This window comes from Gigantopelta aegis, chromosome 14 (genome assembly GCF_016097555.1).
Source record: "Gigantopelta aegis isolate Gae_Host chromosome 14, Gae_host_genome, whole genome shotgun sequence".
Taxonomy (NCBI): Eukaryota; Metazoa; Mollusca; class Gastropoda; order Neomphalida; family Peltospiridae; genus Gigantopelta; species Gigantopelta aegis.
The window spans coordinates 42,971,306-42,991,372 of record NC_054712.1 but is presented as its reverse complement, the minus strand read 5'-3'; the positions used below and the strand labels follow the sequence as shown (position 1 = coordinate 42,991,372).

Genomic DNA, 20,067 nt, shown 5'->3' with positions numbered 1-20,067 from the left:
CTCACTAGTTACCACTAATTTAAGAATTGAAGACGCTACTATTAGAAGGACGTGTATTAAATAGTTATACTTGTAATTTAGATAGGGGAGTGATTTGAGCCTGGATGGGGAGTGAAATGAGCCTAGAAGATCATAAAAGTATTAAAAGATAATTAGTCCTTAAAAAAATACTATCCCTTTCATCCACAGCAGGCATGCAATCAATAAAATAGTTATCAAATAATACAAATAAAGTGTCATAATGCAAGTGTATTCCTTTCCTTTATTCATTAACTGCAATGCCGATGTCATTCTAGATAATAGTGCACTTACTTACTTACCTAGGCTCAAATCACTCTAGAGTGAAATCTGAGGGGAGTGGTTTGAGCCTGCTACACCGGCCGTACAGTCTGCGCCTCCCCTGTAGATATATATAAAAAATAACGTTCAGTAGCTCATCTTTATAATATCATTTAATGTCTGTTATATAAGTGTACAAAATCAAGAAATACAACTTTAAAGTTGTGCGACTCGTGATAATCTAGGCCTAATGTCTGACAGAAAATCACGTCACCCTAAATGTTAACATTATCAGAAATGAGAAATGATTCAGTTTACTGGAACCCCAGTGGCTAGCAGTGAAGCGGTTTTGATTTAAGCAGAAGACACTTCCGTGTGTGTTGTTGAAAATGACTTCTGCTGTATGTAGATAGCAAAACCTCCACTCTTATGTAGCAAACGTTGATATGAAACTTAAGTAGGTAAGGATTTCCCATTCATGGGATGTTTTCTTTCACCCTGCATCGCACACAGATGACCGTCCATTTTGATGTCATTTCAGATTTCTATTTTCCTTTATATCACGACACAATATCATGAATATGAAAGAGGATGTGGGTTCAAGACCTGACGTACTTTTTATTGTTATTTTTAATATTTATTAATTATTATTTAAAAAAATAATTTATAGAGCGATTATAATATAATTTATCCCCACTCACCCGGGCCATTAAACAGAACTAAAGGTATCTCACCACTATTGATTATACATTGGTGACAGTACAAATATAAAGCCAAGCACTGACTAAATTATTAACAGTAGGTGCTCTATACGGCAAGAGCTCCACCCGTTCCCCCCATCATTTATAATAGTTTAGGGTTAGGGTACTCTCGTTAAATATATGTACCACAGGCATAGCAAACAATGGTCTTGCTTGTAGCTAAGCAGATATGCATCTGTCAGTTTGATATGCCAAAATCAAGAGGCAATGTTACCCTTCCAATATTCCATAATCATACTGTCAAGTCTGTTCAGACACCAACATAATAAAATAAATTCGTCGCCTACACGTCGCTCATTGGCTGAAATAGCGGTATGATCCCTAAAAAGAGACATTTTAATGTGTGTGTGCAGTGTTTCTGCCATAAAGAAATTTTTGGGTATGGCACTATGGAAGTGAATGCAACCACAGTCAACGGGATACGAGAGGCTTCCCCTAGAAAGAAAATGGGTTATGTTTAGGGTTAGGGTTAAGAAAATAATACATTAATTAATTTTGTCAAAAGGTTACCTTTAAAAAAAAAAACCTGCCCAAAAATCTGGATATGGTGCCATACCCATTTTACCCTCTGGCAGAAACCCTGGTGTGTGCACGCGTGCGCATGTATAGCATGTATACACATGTGTGTGTTTGTGTGTGTATTAAAACCCACACAAAAAACCCACATCCCCAAAAAAAGAAAGAAAAAAGGGTGCCATGTTGTTTGTTACAATGTTAAGGTAAAAAGGAAAAAAGGAATTTTAATTTAATTAAAAAAGAAAGGAAAAAAAGATGATGGGTCTCTCGCATTTTTTGTTTTTGCAATCATCTCATTAGACCTCTCAGATTGACGACTGGTACATCAAAGGCCGTGGTATGTGCTATCCTGTCTATGGGATGGTGCATATAAAAGACCCCTTGTTACCGATGGAAAAATGTAGCAGGTTTCCTTTCTCCCCCCCCCCCCCCCCCCTTTTTTTTTTGTATTTTCTTTGGGTTTCCTTTCTTAGACTTTATGTCAAAATTACCAAATGTCTGACATCCAATAGCTGATGATTAATAAATCAATAGCCGATGATTAATATATTTTGCTATTTCTCGTACTAGCTAGGGCACCATGATTGGTATATTTAAGACCATGGTATGTGCTATTATGTCTGTGAGATGGTGCATATAAAAGATTCCTCTCTACAAATGGAAAAATGTAGCAGGTTTACTTTCTAAGAATACTTTTACTGTTTGTATTGCTGTTATCGCTTTTGTTTGTTCTAAATAAATTATGGCTGCCGCCTTCTTGTTTGTTCTAAATAAATTATGGCTGCCGCCTTCTTTGGTGATTTCATGGAAGATTTTAATTTGAATCTTGTTATGAAGAAGAAGAAAAAAGTGTTAATCGAAAAGAGTAGCCCATGAAGTGGTGACAGCGAGTTTCTTCTCTCAATATCTGTTGTCCGTAACCATATGTCTGATGCCATATAAGCGTAAATGAAATGTGTTGAGTGCATCGTTAAATAAAACATTCTTTTCTTTTAATTCTCAGAGGCCTGTGATAATGATTTATAATTCCGCTAATTATACTGGACGGACACATTTTACAGTTGACGTGTTCCGCAATAATCTGTTATAGGTTTGTATAATTGATCATCACCTCGGCAGAGCCCAACTGACCAATTTTTGTATCTAATTGATCACTGGAACATTGCTTCGAATATCCAAATCAGGGAAACAATGAGAAGAGAGAGTCCATTAGAGCTGGGCAGTATGCTGTATATATATGTATATCGTGGGCGAAATGACGAAACCTCGTAACTACACTTTTCAAAATTTTACAGGAGAGCAAAAAAATACATTATTTTGTTATAGTTGTTGTTATGCGAACATATAGTGGGTGTACCATAGTTATGGCTCCGTCCGAAATTAGGATGTTTTACCCTATGTGTCAGGTCTACAAATGTTTACAACATTTTATACCTGAAATGTCGTTGAAAATATCAGTTGCGACATTTTGATCTAAAATTTAACACAGGTTGAAGGAATGAGGCAAGATCTATACATGGATTAAATACACATACAATCAGGTGTAATTAACTGGTTTTATTTACATGTAATCCATGTAATGTGTGAACATAATGCAATGCTGAGCGTCATGTCCACACTCTAGCTTCCCGCTTTGTAGATACGACATTTTGTCATTTTGTTTCTTGGACCAGTTATAATACGACTATTTATCATGTGACAGTCAACCACTTTCTAATAGGCCAATAGTTACGATCTTTTGACAAAAGCAGAATATGAACATTCTAACTCTGGAAATTCCAAAAAGTGATTTCTCGCCAAAAGCGTAGTTACGACCTTTTGTCATTTTGCCGATGATATACCGTTCGGTATCGGTATGATGTCAATACCAATTTACCATACCAAGTTAATTTCAAAACACTGAAATTGCGGTATGAAATTTTTTTTATCTTCAATTTAGTAAAGCACTAATAATATATCTTGACAAATGCAAAATAGCTGAAAAGAAGAAAGATATGAGGGCCTTGTGTTTGGAATTTAATTCTATTTAGATGAAATGAGCAGGTGAAACTTAACTCGGGCATGCATTTAAAGCCAAGGTATACCGAAAATACTGCTCTATAAATTGATACCGTACCGATACCAAACCTGAAATTTAAGTACCACCCAGCTCTAGTGTCCATCAGGAAAGGAAAGTTTTTTGAGAGGTCCAATAGATGACACTGGAGGATACTGTACTTATATGGCAGTGTTTTTGCCAGAAAGAAAATTTTGGGTATGGTGCTATGAAATTAAATGCAACCACAGTCAACAGAGTGTATAGAGGGCCTTCCCCAGAAAGAAAATGGGTTAAGTTTAGGGTTAGGGCTAAGAAAATCGTACAGTAATGATGAGAGTAATTAATTTGGTCAAATTTCGGCCTTTCCACCAATCCAGACTTTTGCACAGGGCAACTCAGCTGCCCCGGTGACCCCATGCACCTACGCTATGCCACTGGTCTTAGAGAGGAAACCTGCTATATTTTCTTTTCATTAATAGCAAGGATTTTTGATAGGTACCATCCCACAGACAGGATAGCACATACCACAGCCTTTAATATACCAGTTGTGGTGTACTGGCTGGAATGAGAAATAGCCCAATGGACCCACCGATGTAGATCGATCCCAAACTGACCGCATATCAGGTGGAAGCTTTACCACTGGGCTACATTCTGCCCCTTGTTTAGTTTAATAATTGCTTATAACTTTTCAAGTCCAAATTTGATTGCTTTAATATTTGGTATACATTTTTATTTAAACTGTGCGTATTTCTGTATAAATTATATAATATTATGTGATTCCAGAGCAATGTAAAAATGTGTTAAATTTTTGGGTATGGTGCTATGGAATTGAATACAACAGGTTCTTATTCTTTTGTATTATTTATCTGTGTATTAGTATCAGAAGTACTTGTATTCATTTTCCAGCTGTCGACAGGCATTATTTTCTAATACTGATGATATCTACATGCATGTGGTATTGGAAGTATGATTACCCAGCTGTTACTAGATATTTTCAGTTTCTGATACATGTATTGACAACTTCTGTGCGTTAGTGTCAGTTAGTGTCGATAGAGTGGTTTTCCAGGCCTCCGACAGGTATTGTCAGCTTTGTGTGCACTACAGGTTGCCAGTGACAAGCAAGTTGAATGTATGTCACTGGAAATGGTATTTATCAATGAAGTGTCCACAATGCTATTATTGATTGGGCCCCAGATGATGAATATTGAATGTATCACATACCTGTGTTAGAAAAGACTTGTATGCATATATAAATCTGGTACTTACAAGTGTTTATATCGCAGCTGGACTATCAAAGGCTGTGGTATATTCTATTGTGTCTGTAACTAAGAAATTGTATATACAGTCAAACCTGTCTTAAGCGGTCACACAAGTGAGTAGATAAAAGTGGCCGCTTAAGACAGGTGGCTGCTGATTACAGGTTGCCACATATAGTCTTTAAAACATTTGGTGTTTATTTTACCGTTTGTACTGTTAATTAACAGATGTGTGCTTAACAAATTTTGATTATAAATCAACTTTTGATGTTGTCTCCTTCAGAAAAAATGCAACTGAAATGTATTAAATTAACCATTCTCAACAAGTTTTTTTCTTCTTTCCATTTAATTATTTAATTCCTACTTCATGCTGTGTATTGTCATAGTAAGTGAATCTACATATGTCAAGCGGCAGTTAGATGCATTCCCGAGTCATACTTTCTTAATTGATACACAGTGGAGATGTCAGGACTGAATGGGTACTAGTATTCCTGAAAGTGTGAAGATCGGTCATGTGCTGCACCTTATTGCTCTTCTTAAAATATCTCTATTATATAACAGTAAACATTTACGGTGACCGCATAATATAGGTATTTTAGCAATTTGGGATCCGATTTAGGTGGCCGCTGGCCAAGTTGGACAGGTGACCGCTTATTACAGGTGCATTTACATTATAAATCGTTTGGGAGGGAAAAAAGTGGCCGCTTAAGGCAGGTGACCGCAAATTTACAGGTGGCCGCTAGGACAGGTGTGACTGTATATATGTACAGGATCCTTTGTTGCTAATGGAAAAATTAAACGGGTATCCTCTGAATACCAGGTTTCAGAATTCAAAGCTGATGAGATGAATAGGCGTAACTTCGGACTTTGGTAACTTTGGACCCGAGTAATCTCGGCCCCAGGTAATCTCGGACCCCATCGGCTTAGTTAAGTGGAATTCCGATGACATTTTTCTACTGGTCTCGACGGCGCAGTGCCTAAGCAAACGTCGGTCTTACAAGGATGACAGGTACAGGGTTTGCATCCCGGTACCGGCTCCAGCCCAGAGTGAGTTCTTAAGGGCACAACGGGTAAGGCCACTACACCCTCCTTTTTTCTCATTAACACTCTCAATAACATATATCTATTAACAATTAACCACTGAGGTGTGTGCCATAACAAGTGTACTTGAACCGTAATTGAATATAAGCACGAACATAGTTGAAATGAAATACGTTTTTTCATTTTATGGCATATGCAGTTGAAACGTTCATTTCAATACGCATATTTCTCCAAAAGTATGGGATATATACCCAGTTGTACATATATTTTATTTCTAGTAAATAAAACAAGAAGTTTCAATTTCATATATATCTTTATTTTCTAAACATTTTAAAATATTATGTTAAGACAGTTTGTACCAGTTGTATTTAAAATCCAGTTTAATAGTACATACTCTAGATATATCTGAGGGACAATTATCATCATACTTTACGCGTCGTGAATACAAAATATATACTAACCAACTACTAGTATGTGTGTGTGTGTGTGTATATATCTATATATCTGTATCTGTATCTATATCTATATCTATATCTATATCTATATCTATATCTATATCTATATCTATATATCTATATATATATATATATTCCAAACGTAAAAGTAAAATCCTGAATAAATAAATGTTGCGTTTTTTAAAATTTATATGCTTACATCAGTAAACTAAAACAATTTGTGATAACATCAAATATTATATAAACGATTAAGCACTATTTTTATTAATCAGTAATCTAGGCATACAGTTTCTAAAAGTAAACTGAAAGTTCACAGATGTCAGAGAATTGTAGACCACATGTCTCATTCTACTGAACGGGTCCATTTAATTTGGAACATGAACGTAGAAGCTGCAGCGCACTACGTGAGCCTTCCACATATTCTCCCCAGTACTTAAAGATTTTTCTTTGAAGATCCCGGTATTTTTTTTCTTGGTGACGTTTCAGTTTTGACTTGCTCACCAATCAAACTTGCAAGGGTACCAAGCAGGGTAATCAGCATATAAAATGGCATATGTGGGCGACCACGTTTATTTAGTCTGTTGTGCCACCCTTCAACATCATTAATTGTACGGATACCGAGTCCGTAGACGCTCCAAGATGATGGTGGCCAAACAGCGCTCGTGATCCAGGTATTGCCGACATATTCAAACAGGGACCGGCCTCGGTGGCGTCGTGGTAGGCCATCGGTTTACAGGCTGGTAGGTACTGGGTTCGGATCCCAGTCGAGGCATGGGATTTTTAATCCAGATACCGACTCCAAACCCTGAGTCAATGCAAGGCTCAATGGGTAGGTGTAAACCACTTGCACCGACCAGTGATCCATAACTGGTTCAACAAAGGCCATGGTTTGTGCTATCCTGCCTGTGGGAAGATCCCTTGCTGCTAATCGGAAGAGTAGCCCATGTAGTGACGACAGCGGGTTTCCTCTTAAAATCTATGTGGTCCTTAACCATATGTCTGACGCCATATAACCGTAAATAAAATGTGTTGAGTGCGTCGTTAAATAAAACATTTCTTTCTTTCTTTATTCAAACAGGGCTTTTAAATTACAGTTCACATACACTAAATGGCCTCTCGATGCATTTTCACCAATGGCTAAATTCGGATTGTTTGATAGGTATTAAAATGCTTATATGCCAAGGATTAAAACATGCTTAATGTGGGCATAACATCTGATTAAAATCAGGAACACCTACCAAATCAAACCATATTAAGAAGGGGACGGGGTATGAGCAGAATAAATGTTTAAAAGTTGATAAACAAAATATACATAACAAAATGTACAATGAATATATAATAATGTTTAATTAAATAAAAAGACTCATCTTAAAATAATAATATCAGGTTATTTAACAACAAAGTTTCGTTTGCGTATAACCCAGATATAAGTTGCGTTCATTAATACGGAGGCCGAGATTACCGGTCCGAAATTACCTGGGGCCGAGGTTACTCGGGGCCGAAGTTACCAAAGTCTGAAGTTACCACGTTCCGATGAGATAATGGGTGTACCCAAGATAAGAAGCCCAATTAAAGTAAAACATGCTAACCTGAAAACACTTCACCTCAAAATCAATGAAATGTTAAGCTGTACTTAGATTAAAATAACTTGAAAAGCATTACTGAATAGGTACAGAGTCTTCATCATCTATTATTAATATTTTACTGCACTAAAAAGACCTTTGTGTGCTCAGAATTAACAGACAAAAAGCCTGTTGTGCCCAGATTATTGAGATCTAAAGAACTGCAAAAGTCGATGATTAATGGTATTGGTAAACAAAACAATTACAGGTACAATGTAACCCTTCTAAACTGGGGGGGGGGGGGGGGGGGGGGGGGGGACGTAGCTCAGTGGTACAGCGCCTGCTTGATGCGTGGTCGGTCTGGGATCGATCCCCGTTGGTGGGCCCATTGGGCTATTTCTCGTCGCAGCCAGTGCACCACAACTTTTATATCAAAGGCTGTGGTATGTGCTATCCTGTCTTTCGGATGGTGCATATGAAAAAATGCCTTGCTGCTAATCAGACAGAGTAGTCCATGAAGTGGCGACAGCGGGTTTCCTCTCAATATCTGTGTGGTCCTTAACCATATGTCTGACGCCATATAACCGTAATTAAAATGTGTTGAGTGCATCATTAAATAAAACATTTCTTTCTTTCTTTCCTCTAAACTGGACAACCTTGGGACCAAAACGAATGTCTGGTTTTATGAGGGATCCGGTTTAGAGAGGTTAAGTTCTGTTCTGGTTTTTAAAAAGGTACTCTGTAAAATGTCTGGTTTTGAGGGAATTCCGGTTTACAGAGGGTGTGGTTTTGAGAGGTTTCACTGTACATGTCATGCAATGCTTGACATTTTTTTTTTTAGAAAATCAAAACAACCAACTTATTGCTAAACTATTTAATTGGAATTTACAGTAAACCAGACACTTTTTTTTTAACAGTGAACCAGGATACAATGAATATGGCTGTAAATAAATTATTTATAGGAATACCAGATGTAGATTATCGTAATGACTGCTCATCCATGTATGTTGCAGGTTGTTTATGACGTGGTGTAGGCCGAAAACAGTTCACAGCCTGGCAGGATAGACACATGTGGAACACAGAACTGACCTGGTATCTTCACTGGGTATTATATGACGTGCTGAACTAGCTGATGTTTTCATTGTGGACTGGGTGACGTGCTTACTGGCTGGTGTCTTCCTTGAATATATAATAACATGCGCAAGTGCAGGGTGTCTTCCTTGAATATATGATAACATGCGCAACTGCAGGGTGTCTTCCTTGTCTATTGGATAATATGCGCAACTGAAGGGTGTATTCATTGTGTGTTGGATAACACGCTCAACTGAAGGGTGTATTCATTGTGTTGGATAACACGCTCAACTGAAGGGTGTATTCATTGTGTGTTGGATAACATGCTCATCTGAAGTGTGTATTCATTGTGTATTAGATAACATGCTCATCTGAACGGTGTATTCATTGTGTATTAGATAACATGCTAAATGAAGGGTGTATTCATTGTGTATTAGATCACACGCTCAACTGAAGGGTGTATTCATTGTGTATTAGATAACATGCTCATCTGAAGGGTGTATTCCTTGTGTATTAGATAACATGCTCATCTGAAGAATGTATTCATTGTGTATTAGATAACATGCTCCACTGGTCAGTGTTGTCACTGTGGAGCCAAACAGTAAAACACCAGTAGTTGTGGAGGCCAGTGGTTCCATCCAACCTGCAGCATGAGGATAAAGGTGAAACGTACGTTTGTGTCCCTGGTGCTCGTTGGTGTTCTCACATTCGTCTTTTACCTGCACAGTCAGGTGAAAGAACCGCAGAATGAGAGAATGATAGCGGACTACGCACATGGTGCAGATGACAAACTAAAAACCACAACGAAGAACATGCCAAGACTTGGACTGTTACACAAACCCAAGGCATCGCCTGCCAGCGTGGGTGAAGCCCCACCTGAACTCCACGCACATGCTGGAAGTGAATGTCCCAAACTGATGCTCCCAGTTAATGTCGAGGACAAGCAGTCGTTTCAGATGGTGAATGCGAAGACTGATCTGTACGTGTTCTCTGCGTTTTACGACGATGTCGGGCAGCCAGCCATTCTGCGGATCATCGGGTTAAATGTGCGGTATGGAAGCGGATCCGTCCTGTGTCAGGCCTGGTTCGAAGGACGACCCAACAGCCTGAGTGTCATCACTGGAAGTGTCCAACGATTGCCGGAAGATCATGGTCTCAGGTATGTGCTATGCAATGAAGGTCAACCTAGAATTTTTTTTAGGGAGGGGAGCAAGGGCAAAATGTGACATGGACCAACTCCATGTAAAGGGCACTTCAGTAAAAGTTGAACATTATAAACAAATTGTTCAAAAAGTGGGAAGTATACATTTCTTTACGGGCGGACACTTCCCCCTGGTTACCCGATTCCCTCCCTCGGGTCTGCCCTTGTGCAGTACTGATTGTATTGATTGTATAAAGTGTTATCAGTTTGGAACTGGGGTTGGTGGTTAGCGAGAGGAAAGATCATTACACAGTACCTCCTCTTTCCCCCCAATGAGCTGCGGAGTACTACTCTATTGTAGTTTAATGATGGGCGGAAGATCACAGACAGAACCAATCTAATTAAAATTAGCTCCACTATTACATGTGGATCTAAAGACAGCCAGTTGGAGCTCATGTCCACCAATCAAAACCTTACTTGCAGAATCCTGCCAGTGATTTAAAAATAATTTGAAAACATTCCGAATTATCCTGAGGGTATACGACATGTTTCGTGTGAATTACGAATGCCTTAAAACATGTTTTATTTTATAAAATAAATAATTTGTAATGTAAAACTGAAGACTGATTTAGTTGGGGTTTTTTATAAATAAATAAATAATTTTTAATGTAAAATTGAAGACTGATAACCCACCCCGTACGTATTGGTATGGTTCGCTGTACTGCGGCCACTAAAATAGACTCGCCCGATATTTTTAGAATTTGTATGCTCCCAAATAACGTTATAAAAGGTGAAGTGTGATTGGTCAATATTTAAATTATTATTTACAGACGAAATGTTACCTGGTCATTGGGGACTACACAGTGTTGTTAGTTTTAAATCACTGGCATGATTCTGCAAGTAAGGTTTTGATTGGTGGACATGAGCTCCAACTGGCTGTCTTTAGATCCACATGTAATAGTGGAGCTAATTTTAATTAGATTGAGACAGAACTATATTTTATGTTATGGTCATTGTACAAATTTATGCATCCATAAAAAAAGAGAGAAGTTTTGTTGACTCAAGGGTGCAGAAAGTACTCGCCCGCTCACAAAATGTGAGTAAAAATTCTGACGGATGAGTTAAAAAATGCACCTACATGTACCAGTCTGACGGTGATCTGTCTTTTTGATTTTGTTTGCCACATGATGTTGGTCACTTACCAGGTGTTCTTAATAATGTTTTGTCAATATATTTATTCTATAAATAATCTGAAGTGAAGACACTGTATATTATAATATTAATTATATATTATTCTATAGACAGGCTAGTAAATTTGAGTTGGTTCTCAACTTCTGGTCTGGCGGGCTAGTGAAATATGTTCCATTTCTGCACCCCTGTTGACTACATGTAAAACTTTTCATACAGTTGTCCTACGAAAATTTCATTAAAGGTCAGTAAGGATCATGCTGGATAGTTAAGTTACTTCATAATTATACATAATCTGAAGGTAGTACTGATTTTGTTAACATATATATGGTAGAATGACCATGTAATTTGTTAATGTATTCTATATATTGTATACATATAATAGGGCAACGACCCCAGTGTTCGACCACTTAAGAAAGAAAGGATTATAACATGTTCAGTTTATTGGCATTTGCTAATATTTGTTTTTCTTCGTAAATAGTTACTGGCAAATGCAATTCATTGAATAGACCCAAGTTTTGTTATGCGGTATACGCCAACTAGAGTAGGTTTGAGTGCCGCAAGGAACAGTATGCAGTATTCGACCAGCTGACCCAGTATTCGACCACTTTCTAATTAACTAATAAAACTAAACTTTGAAATTTATTTTGTATTAAATGCAGCACATATCAAACAACTAAATCCAAAAAGTGTTGATTTTAACAACTGTAACACATATTCATGCATTTACGCACGCATGCACATGCTTATATATATGCATTCACACACACTCAAATACTTTCTGATGAACAGTCTCTTTGGTCCTATCTTAATTTACAAGTAATGATATTAGACTGAAATAAAATAAAACATAATTGCGTAAGTTCTGACAAACAGCACCAAAAGACATAAAAGTAGTAAATTTGTGGTTCTTGGGAGTTTATTTTGGGAATGTATCCTCAAGCTTTTCTATTGGTCGAATACTGGGGCAACCCTCTTTCATATGCTATTATTTGATCACGTGGTCACGTGATTGAAATTATAATGACTGAGGTCACATTGCATTGCCAGTTCCATTTGATTATAAATAAAAACATTAAAGACATTTTCAAAGATTTCAAATGGATTGAAAGTATTGCAAATGTTATGGGGATGTTGGATGCTGTAGTAGAGTGCTATAAAAAATGGCCGACGTTCATATTATCACTATAGCTGATGAATATATACTTAACGTTCATCCACATGGTTATCGTCTGCTATTGCGTTTCCGGAAGAAAGAATGTTCACCATGTCGCGTATGTTCAAAATACGTTAGGAAAATCTATATACCCAAGCTACCGATTATCCAACGTACAAACCCGTGGAAAGAGACACGTTTTGAATCTCAATATTTTGGACACAGTCACGCTCCTTCCCCTCCCCTCCACATTGCATACGCATGCTGTTCTGACTGACAGCTACATAAATATAACAGTTTACATCATTTCCGCCCTTAATGAAAAGACAGGAAATAGTGGAGCTTATTCTATTGTCACCTTCAGTACTCAAGTGCGTGCGTGACATCGGCAATAAATTTGTCGACTTCAGTGACAGTAATAAAAGGTTAATTATTTTTATCAAATAATATTTGAATTAAAATCCTATTTTAGGTCCCTAAATTTAACAGCGACACTACAAATAATTAGTGCCAGTGATTTTGTTTCATATGTGCAATTTACATATGGATAAATTATTTATATATATATGCATACGCAGGTACAATGTAGGCTCATACCTATTATTACCTACGTCATCGAAACGGGAATGGACTCGTGTGTGGGAGTGGATGCATTTGCACGTGTACAATATGAAGAAGGATGTCGAAAATCACAACTTTTTTTGTATTGTACTAAATGAATGGCCCCTTAAAAAAATTTATTTGGGCAATTTCATAAGCATCTCACTTGTAATGGTCACTGCAAACTCTACATCTAACAGATATCAGATCGTTATCTACTGCATTGACTTCGACTTCAAAATCACCACTATAAATGGCTATTTTAAAAAAGTGTTCAAAGAAACGGATTCAGACTTTTTCTTCTTTGGAGCAGATGCCATGAAGTCAATATTACAATTTTTGATTGGGTTTGATTAAGCGTGGTGTCGAACTCTGATTCGGCTTTACTCGAACACTAACAAGTATGGCGAACACTAAAATCCGAATCGGGTGTCGTGATTGTGTTGAAAACTATCTCCAGTAGTTTTATATGAGAAACATTATTATTTGTATAATATATATATACATATAGATAAATATTTTAATTTTTTAAATCGACATAACAATCATGGGAAATGAAATTTCGGTTCCGTGGTTTTACCGACATGCTACCGGTAACGATCGTTACCATGAAATCCGATTGCCTGTTTTAATTTATGTGACAAACACCTAAATTTAGAAAAAATTCTCAAGAGATCTTTGTATTGTGACAAATATAATACATACTTTTCTGTTTCTAAAAGAGATTTATAAGAAGAATATGCCTTTAAAAAATGAGAAGAGTTAATTTTATCATGCCAGTGTTGAAAATGAATGTCTTTATATATCTCTGTACAAAGCTGGACATAAATAACTTGATACTGCCACATTCTTGAGCAATCCACACATACAATCTAATTAAAATAGGTCCACTATTACATGTGGATATAATACCAGCCAGTTGGAGCTCATGTCCACCAATCAAAACCGTAATTGCAGAATCCTGCCAGTGATTTAAAAATAATTTGAAAACATTCCGAATTATCCTGAGGGTATACGATATGTTTCATGTGAATTACGAATGCCTTATTTAGACCAGTAGAACTAATTTTAATCGGATTGCTAACAACACTGCGTAGTCCCCAATGTCCAGGTAACATTTCGTCTGTAAATAATAATTTAAATATTGACCAATCACACTTCGCCTTTTATAACGTTATTTGGGAGCATACAAATTCTAAAAATATCGGGCGAGTCTATTTTGGTGGCCGCAGTACAGCGAACCATACCAATACGTACGGGGTGGGTTATCAGTTTTCAATTGTACATTAAAAATTATTTATTTATTTATAAAAAACCCCAACTAAATCAGTCTTCAGTTTAACATTACCAATTATTTATTTTATAAAATAAAACATGTTTTAAGGCATTCGTAATTCACACGAAACATGTCGTATACCCTTAGGATAATTCGGGAATGTTTTCAAATTATTTTTAAATCACTGGCATGATTCTGCAAGTAAGGTTTTGATTGGTGGACATGAGCTCCAACTGGCTGGTGTTAGATCCACATGTAATTGTGGAGCTAATTTTAATTAGATTGTCCACACATAAGAAAACCCTGTTTGAAACAACACTGTTCTTACATCATGTGATACCCAATTAATTGTACCATGCAGTTTCATCATGATATTTCAACATATTATAACAAGCTTTGGGATATCTGGATGAATCCATATATAACAATTTACACCAATATTTTATACAATTGCTAAAATATTTCACACACAAATGATCTCTACCTATTTCCCCAAGTACAGCATTTGATGATACTCTCTTTGAAACTCCTAAAAACCTTTTAAAAACAATTTCTTTGAACTTTTTCAATAGATTCTCGGTAAGTAAATCCCCATATTTCAGAGCCATATAATAAAATAGGAGCTATTTTAGTATCAAATGTATTCTGGACAATACTATATATGTATATGATAATGTAGGGTATTTCTTGAATAAAGTAAAAATAGGAAAACAGGTTTTTCTCGCTTGAATACATAAAGTCTTGCAAGCCTTAGACCATTTCAAACGAGAAGAGAATGTTATACCAAGATACTTATAATATGACACGTCTTAAGTACCCACCATTTCTAAATACAATTATATTAGATTTATCAACATTATCTTCTAATCCCCGTTTTACACAAATCTTATTTAATACATCAAGCTTTTTTTGCAAACCTATTACTGTATCATCAATAAGTACACCATCATCAGCAAAAAGAAGCATTAGTATATCATTAATATTTTCATTCACAAAAATTCCTCTCAGATTACTATTATTCATCTCATTTATAAATTCATTAATAAAAATTATAAACAAAACAGGGCTTAACATACACCCTTGACGGACACCACTAGATGTTGTAAAGGGATATGTCCTAACATTCTTTACTCTAACACAAGCCTTTACTTTTTCATACATATCTTTTAAAATGTTAAACATTTTACATTGAATACCCCTCATATGCAACACATAAAGAAACGTTTTCCTATCTACCAAGTCAAAAGCTTTGCGAAGATCAATAAAAGCAACATAAAATCTATGTCTAGGCTTTCTAAGATATTTTTGACACAATGCCTGAAGTGTAAATATATGATCTATTGTGGAGTAATCATTTCGGAAATCTGTCTGTGCTTCATGGATAATATTATTAAATTCAAGCCATGTCCTAATCCTAGTTTCTAAAATAGAAGTAAATAATTTCCCAATAATATTAGTAACGAAATACCTTTAAAGTTATTTGGATCTGTAATATCTCCTTTCTTAAACAATGGAATAATTAAACCCACAGAATTAAATAACATCTTTAGATATGGTATAATAAATAATGCATTCTTAAAAAACTCTGATAGCACACCATCCACACCTGGGCTTTTACCTAACTTAAGTGATTTTATAGCTCTTCTTACTTCTTCATCATTAATAACATCAAAGGTAGAATTAAATGTAATGCAGTCAACACAATCAACAGGATCATGATTACCGTATATCTTCGCCTGTAAGTCGATATCGGCTACAAGTCGAGTCCCTAATTTCAAGCCCTGAAAACGTAATTTTTTTATTGACCCGTTTATAAGTCGACCCATGAAAAACAACTTATTAATATTGAAGTATTATTTACACTATTTGAACAAAAGAAAATTATTTTACAAACAACGGTTTTCACATTTTGTACATCGCAATATTCCAATCAAACGACATAGCATCAAAACGAAATATTCCCTTAGTAGATAGTGAAAGCTGTTTGACTGTTTGACGTATGGCACTGAACAGCATGGTTTTGTGCACAGACAACAACTTTACTTATCAACACTGACAACAGATCACTACGATAAAACTGAAAGATTAATAAGTTAATCACATGTGGCCTCAGACCACAATTAATTTTGCTATATGTTTCTATATAGCCTTAGTGGCTATAACATTTTTATTAATATCAGCAGGCCCGTGGATTTTTGTATGTACCTTTGCCTGCCTGGGGGACACATACCCTGAAAAGGACAACCCCTGTTGTCCAGCTCTTTCTCCCAGCATATTGGTTTAAACAAACACACCCTCTAAACCAGGCCGGAGTACACCCATTTTACACAAAAAGCACTACTTTTGCATGGGCCAGAATTACCACAAACAAGTCTTCAATGTCAACAAGTTACACATGTTTACAAACTACATGCTCTCCCCTGTCACTTCAGTCAAATAGTTGCCACTTCATAGCTGTCTGCCATGAAATAATCACAGTCAAACAGCAGACTACTTGCGCGGTCAAATTTCCGGATTTTGGACAACCAAATGGGCAGATAACTGTAATCTGAGCCCATGTTTTGCCACCATATTAATACATGTAAGGAGGATAACTCTGGAAAGTACACTGGTTTTTGTACCAAATGTTGAAATGATGTGTGTCCCTATATTGCTCTAGTGAACTACTGAGATCAATCTAAGCTCTTTTGAGGGAAAGCTCAGTAATATTCATGAAGTTAATCATTGACCAAAACATTGTTTGAACAACCATTAATGCCAGTGACCAGATTTCAAAATAAACTCAAGCAACAGGTAGTTAGTATTATTTACATTTTTGCTATTAGTGATGACTGTTATTTTAACTAAGTGGACTGTTGTCTTGACATGTGAGTGAGATTGCACGCCTTTTCGCATATAACCAAAACCGTTCTTATGCCCCCAAAAATAGGTTATAAAAAATAAATTTGTCAAATTAACATATTTGAGTATAAATACAGGGCATACTTCAACAAAAACTTGTAAAATAATCCCCAAAACGGTAATATTTTTGGGTGAAATTTTTGTACCCTCTTGTAAGTCGACCGCCCAAATTATAAAATAATTTTTGGGTGAAAAAAATTGGACTTATAGGCGAAGATATACGGTAATAATAAAATCATTTACCTCATCATTAAAAGTTGAACCATGACAAACACTAGGATTAAGCAAGGTTTTAAAATATGAATACCACTTCTGTATAGATATGCTTGATTGTCTAGCCTTGTTTGACATTGCCTTAGAGGTAGGAAAGCTTTCAAAAAAGATAACTCATGCATTTTCGTGTTTATGTTGACAGATATGGAGCAGTATACATCAAGTGTCCTCTCCGTGATGGCCAGAAGCCATATGCTGTGTCGGTGGTGAAAGATTCGTGCCAGGAACCCATCAACCTGCTGAAGGTGATCTACTCCGAGAGGTCGGCCAACTTCACAGTGTGTGTGACGCCGTTCAACTTCCGCTACAGTCGCGCCTACGAGCTGGTCGAGTGGATCGAGATGAACCGCATGCTGGGCGCCGACTACTTCACCTTCTACAACCACAGCACCGGTGTCAACGTTGACAGCGTTTTGAAGCTGTACGTATCTCAGGGCTTGGTGAACGTTGTCCAGTGGCATCTTCCGATGGCGGTCGATCATTGGCCGCCTGGCGGCAAATCGGAGGTTCATTATTTCGCCCAGCTGGCCTCACTTAACGACTGTGTTTACAGAAACCTACACCGGTCGAAATACCTCGTGTACGAAGATTTAGACGAGGTTATCATGCCGCGTCAGGCAAGAAACTGGACTGCATTTTTGTCCACAAGACTCAAGGAGAATTCGAGATTTGGTGTATTCATAATCAGGTGCAATTTTTTCCGGAAAGACTGGCCCCTCTTAAAAACCGACTTCAAAGGAAAGGACATAGCTGAGAAGTTCCGATCTATATTTCTCTTCACAACTACGAAGGAGCAGAACGTGTTTGGGTATAACCAGAGATCAAAGTTCATCACCGATCCCCGCAAAGTTGAAATAGTCGGCATCCACAACATCTGGGTAGCGAGGTCCAATACGTTGATCGACCGAGTGCCCGACTCGCAGGGCTTGCTGCACCACTACCGCAACTGGGAGAAGCCGAACGAGAAAATCCCACGGACTACCGACATGTACATGCACACATTCGCAGACACGCTGATATCGCGACTCGAGCTGATCTGGTCACAGCTGGGAAACGTTCGGCTTGACATTCCATTGTCAGAGTACCCATCACCTGTATAACACAAATGTTCCCTGTAGAGATGATGGCACCATCACCAGTATTAAATATAATTAATACTGACATCGGTGTAATGTAATACTGTCACCTACTTAATCAGGGGTTCAAAAAATTTCCAAAAAATTACTGGCCTGGTTAAAGGCCATGGTATGTGCTTTCCTGTCTGTGGGAAAGTGCATATAAAAAATCCCTTTCTGCATAAGGAAAAATGTAGCAGGTTTCCTCTGATGACTACAAGTTATAATTACCAAATGTTTGACATCCAATAGCTGATGATTAATTAATCAGTGCTCTAGTGGTGTCGTTAAACAAAACAAACTCTTTTTTTTTGTTACTTTAAATTTAGTGTCATATAATAGTAGTGTCTTGTATGACCTCGCTAAATTTGCTAACACTTTATGCTCACTAACGACCGGGACGATCATATCATGCAGTGAGGTGTATCATTTCTTAATGTGAATGTTTGCCGACTACGTGGTATTCTCAACATGTATAGTGGACACTGTTGACAGAATCTTTTGAGGTGTCTGCATAACTGGCGACCATTTGTTAAAATAGAGAAAGATAGAGAACAAAAACAAATAACAGAACCTGTTTCCACCGTTCTTTGTTACTATTTCAGGCATCGAACTAAGGATATAGAGCCTGGTAAGAATGTGCAGGTTTCTATAAATTATGGACCAGGATCAAATTCCACGAAGCTGTCTTAGCACTAAGATCACGTTAAGGAAGAAGGCAATAAATGTTTTATTTAACAATGCACTCAACACATTTTATTTACGGTTATATGGCGTTGGATAAGAACCACACAGATATTTAGAGAGGAAACCTGCTGTCGCCACTTCATGAGCTACACTTTTTGATTAGCACGAAAGGATCTTTTATATGCACCATCACACAGACAGGATAACACTTACCACGGCCTTTGGTATACCAGTCGTGGTGCACTGGCTGGAGCGAGAAATAGCCCAATGGGCCCACTGATGGGGATCGTTACATGTCCTATGCATCCTTGACTTGTGGTAACCTCCTGATAACTGGAATGACCGTTCTCGACTTATTTCCGGTGCAATGTTTATGGTACTTGGTTAATCAAATGAGACGGCTTGAATCAAATCTATAGCAGTGGTCAAATTGGGTTTGGATAAACTCGGGTATTTCAAATGTATTTCCGGTGCAGTGTTTATTGTACTTGGTTATTGAGATCAGACCGCATGAATCAAATCTTCTAGAACAGTGGTCAAATTGAGTTTGGACAAACTCGGGTATTTTAAATGTATTTCTGGTGCAATGTTTATGGTACTTAATTGACTAGACCGCATGAATCAAATCTCCTAGAGCAGTGGTCAGATTGGGTTTGGACAAACTCAGGTATATCAATGTCTGTATTTCTTGTGCAATGTCTACAGTACTTGGGTAATAAGATCAGACAGCTTGAATCAAATCTCCTATGGC

The 20,067-nt window shown here is 37.1% G+C and overlaps 1 protein-coding gene across 1 annotated transcript; it reads left to right on the top strand.

Moving 5' to 3' along the window:
• The first annotated feature begins 621 nt into the window (after positions 1-621).
• On the top strand, positions 622-19,425 carry LOC121388038. Its single transcript, XM_041519238.1, has 3 exons — positions 622-740; positions 8,922-10,138; positions 17,657-19,425. The coding sequence occupies exons 2-3, from the start codon at positions 9,630-9,632 to the stop codon at positions 18,612-18,614; spliced, it is 1,467 nt and encodes a 488-aa protein (XP_041375172.1). The 5' UTR covers positions 622-740; positions 8,922-9,629; the 3' UTR covers positions 18,615-19,425.
• The last annotated feature ends 642 nt before the right edge of the window (positions 19,426-20,067 follow it).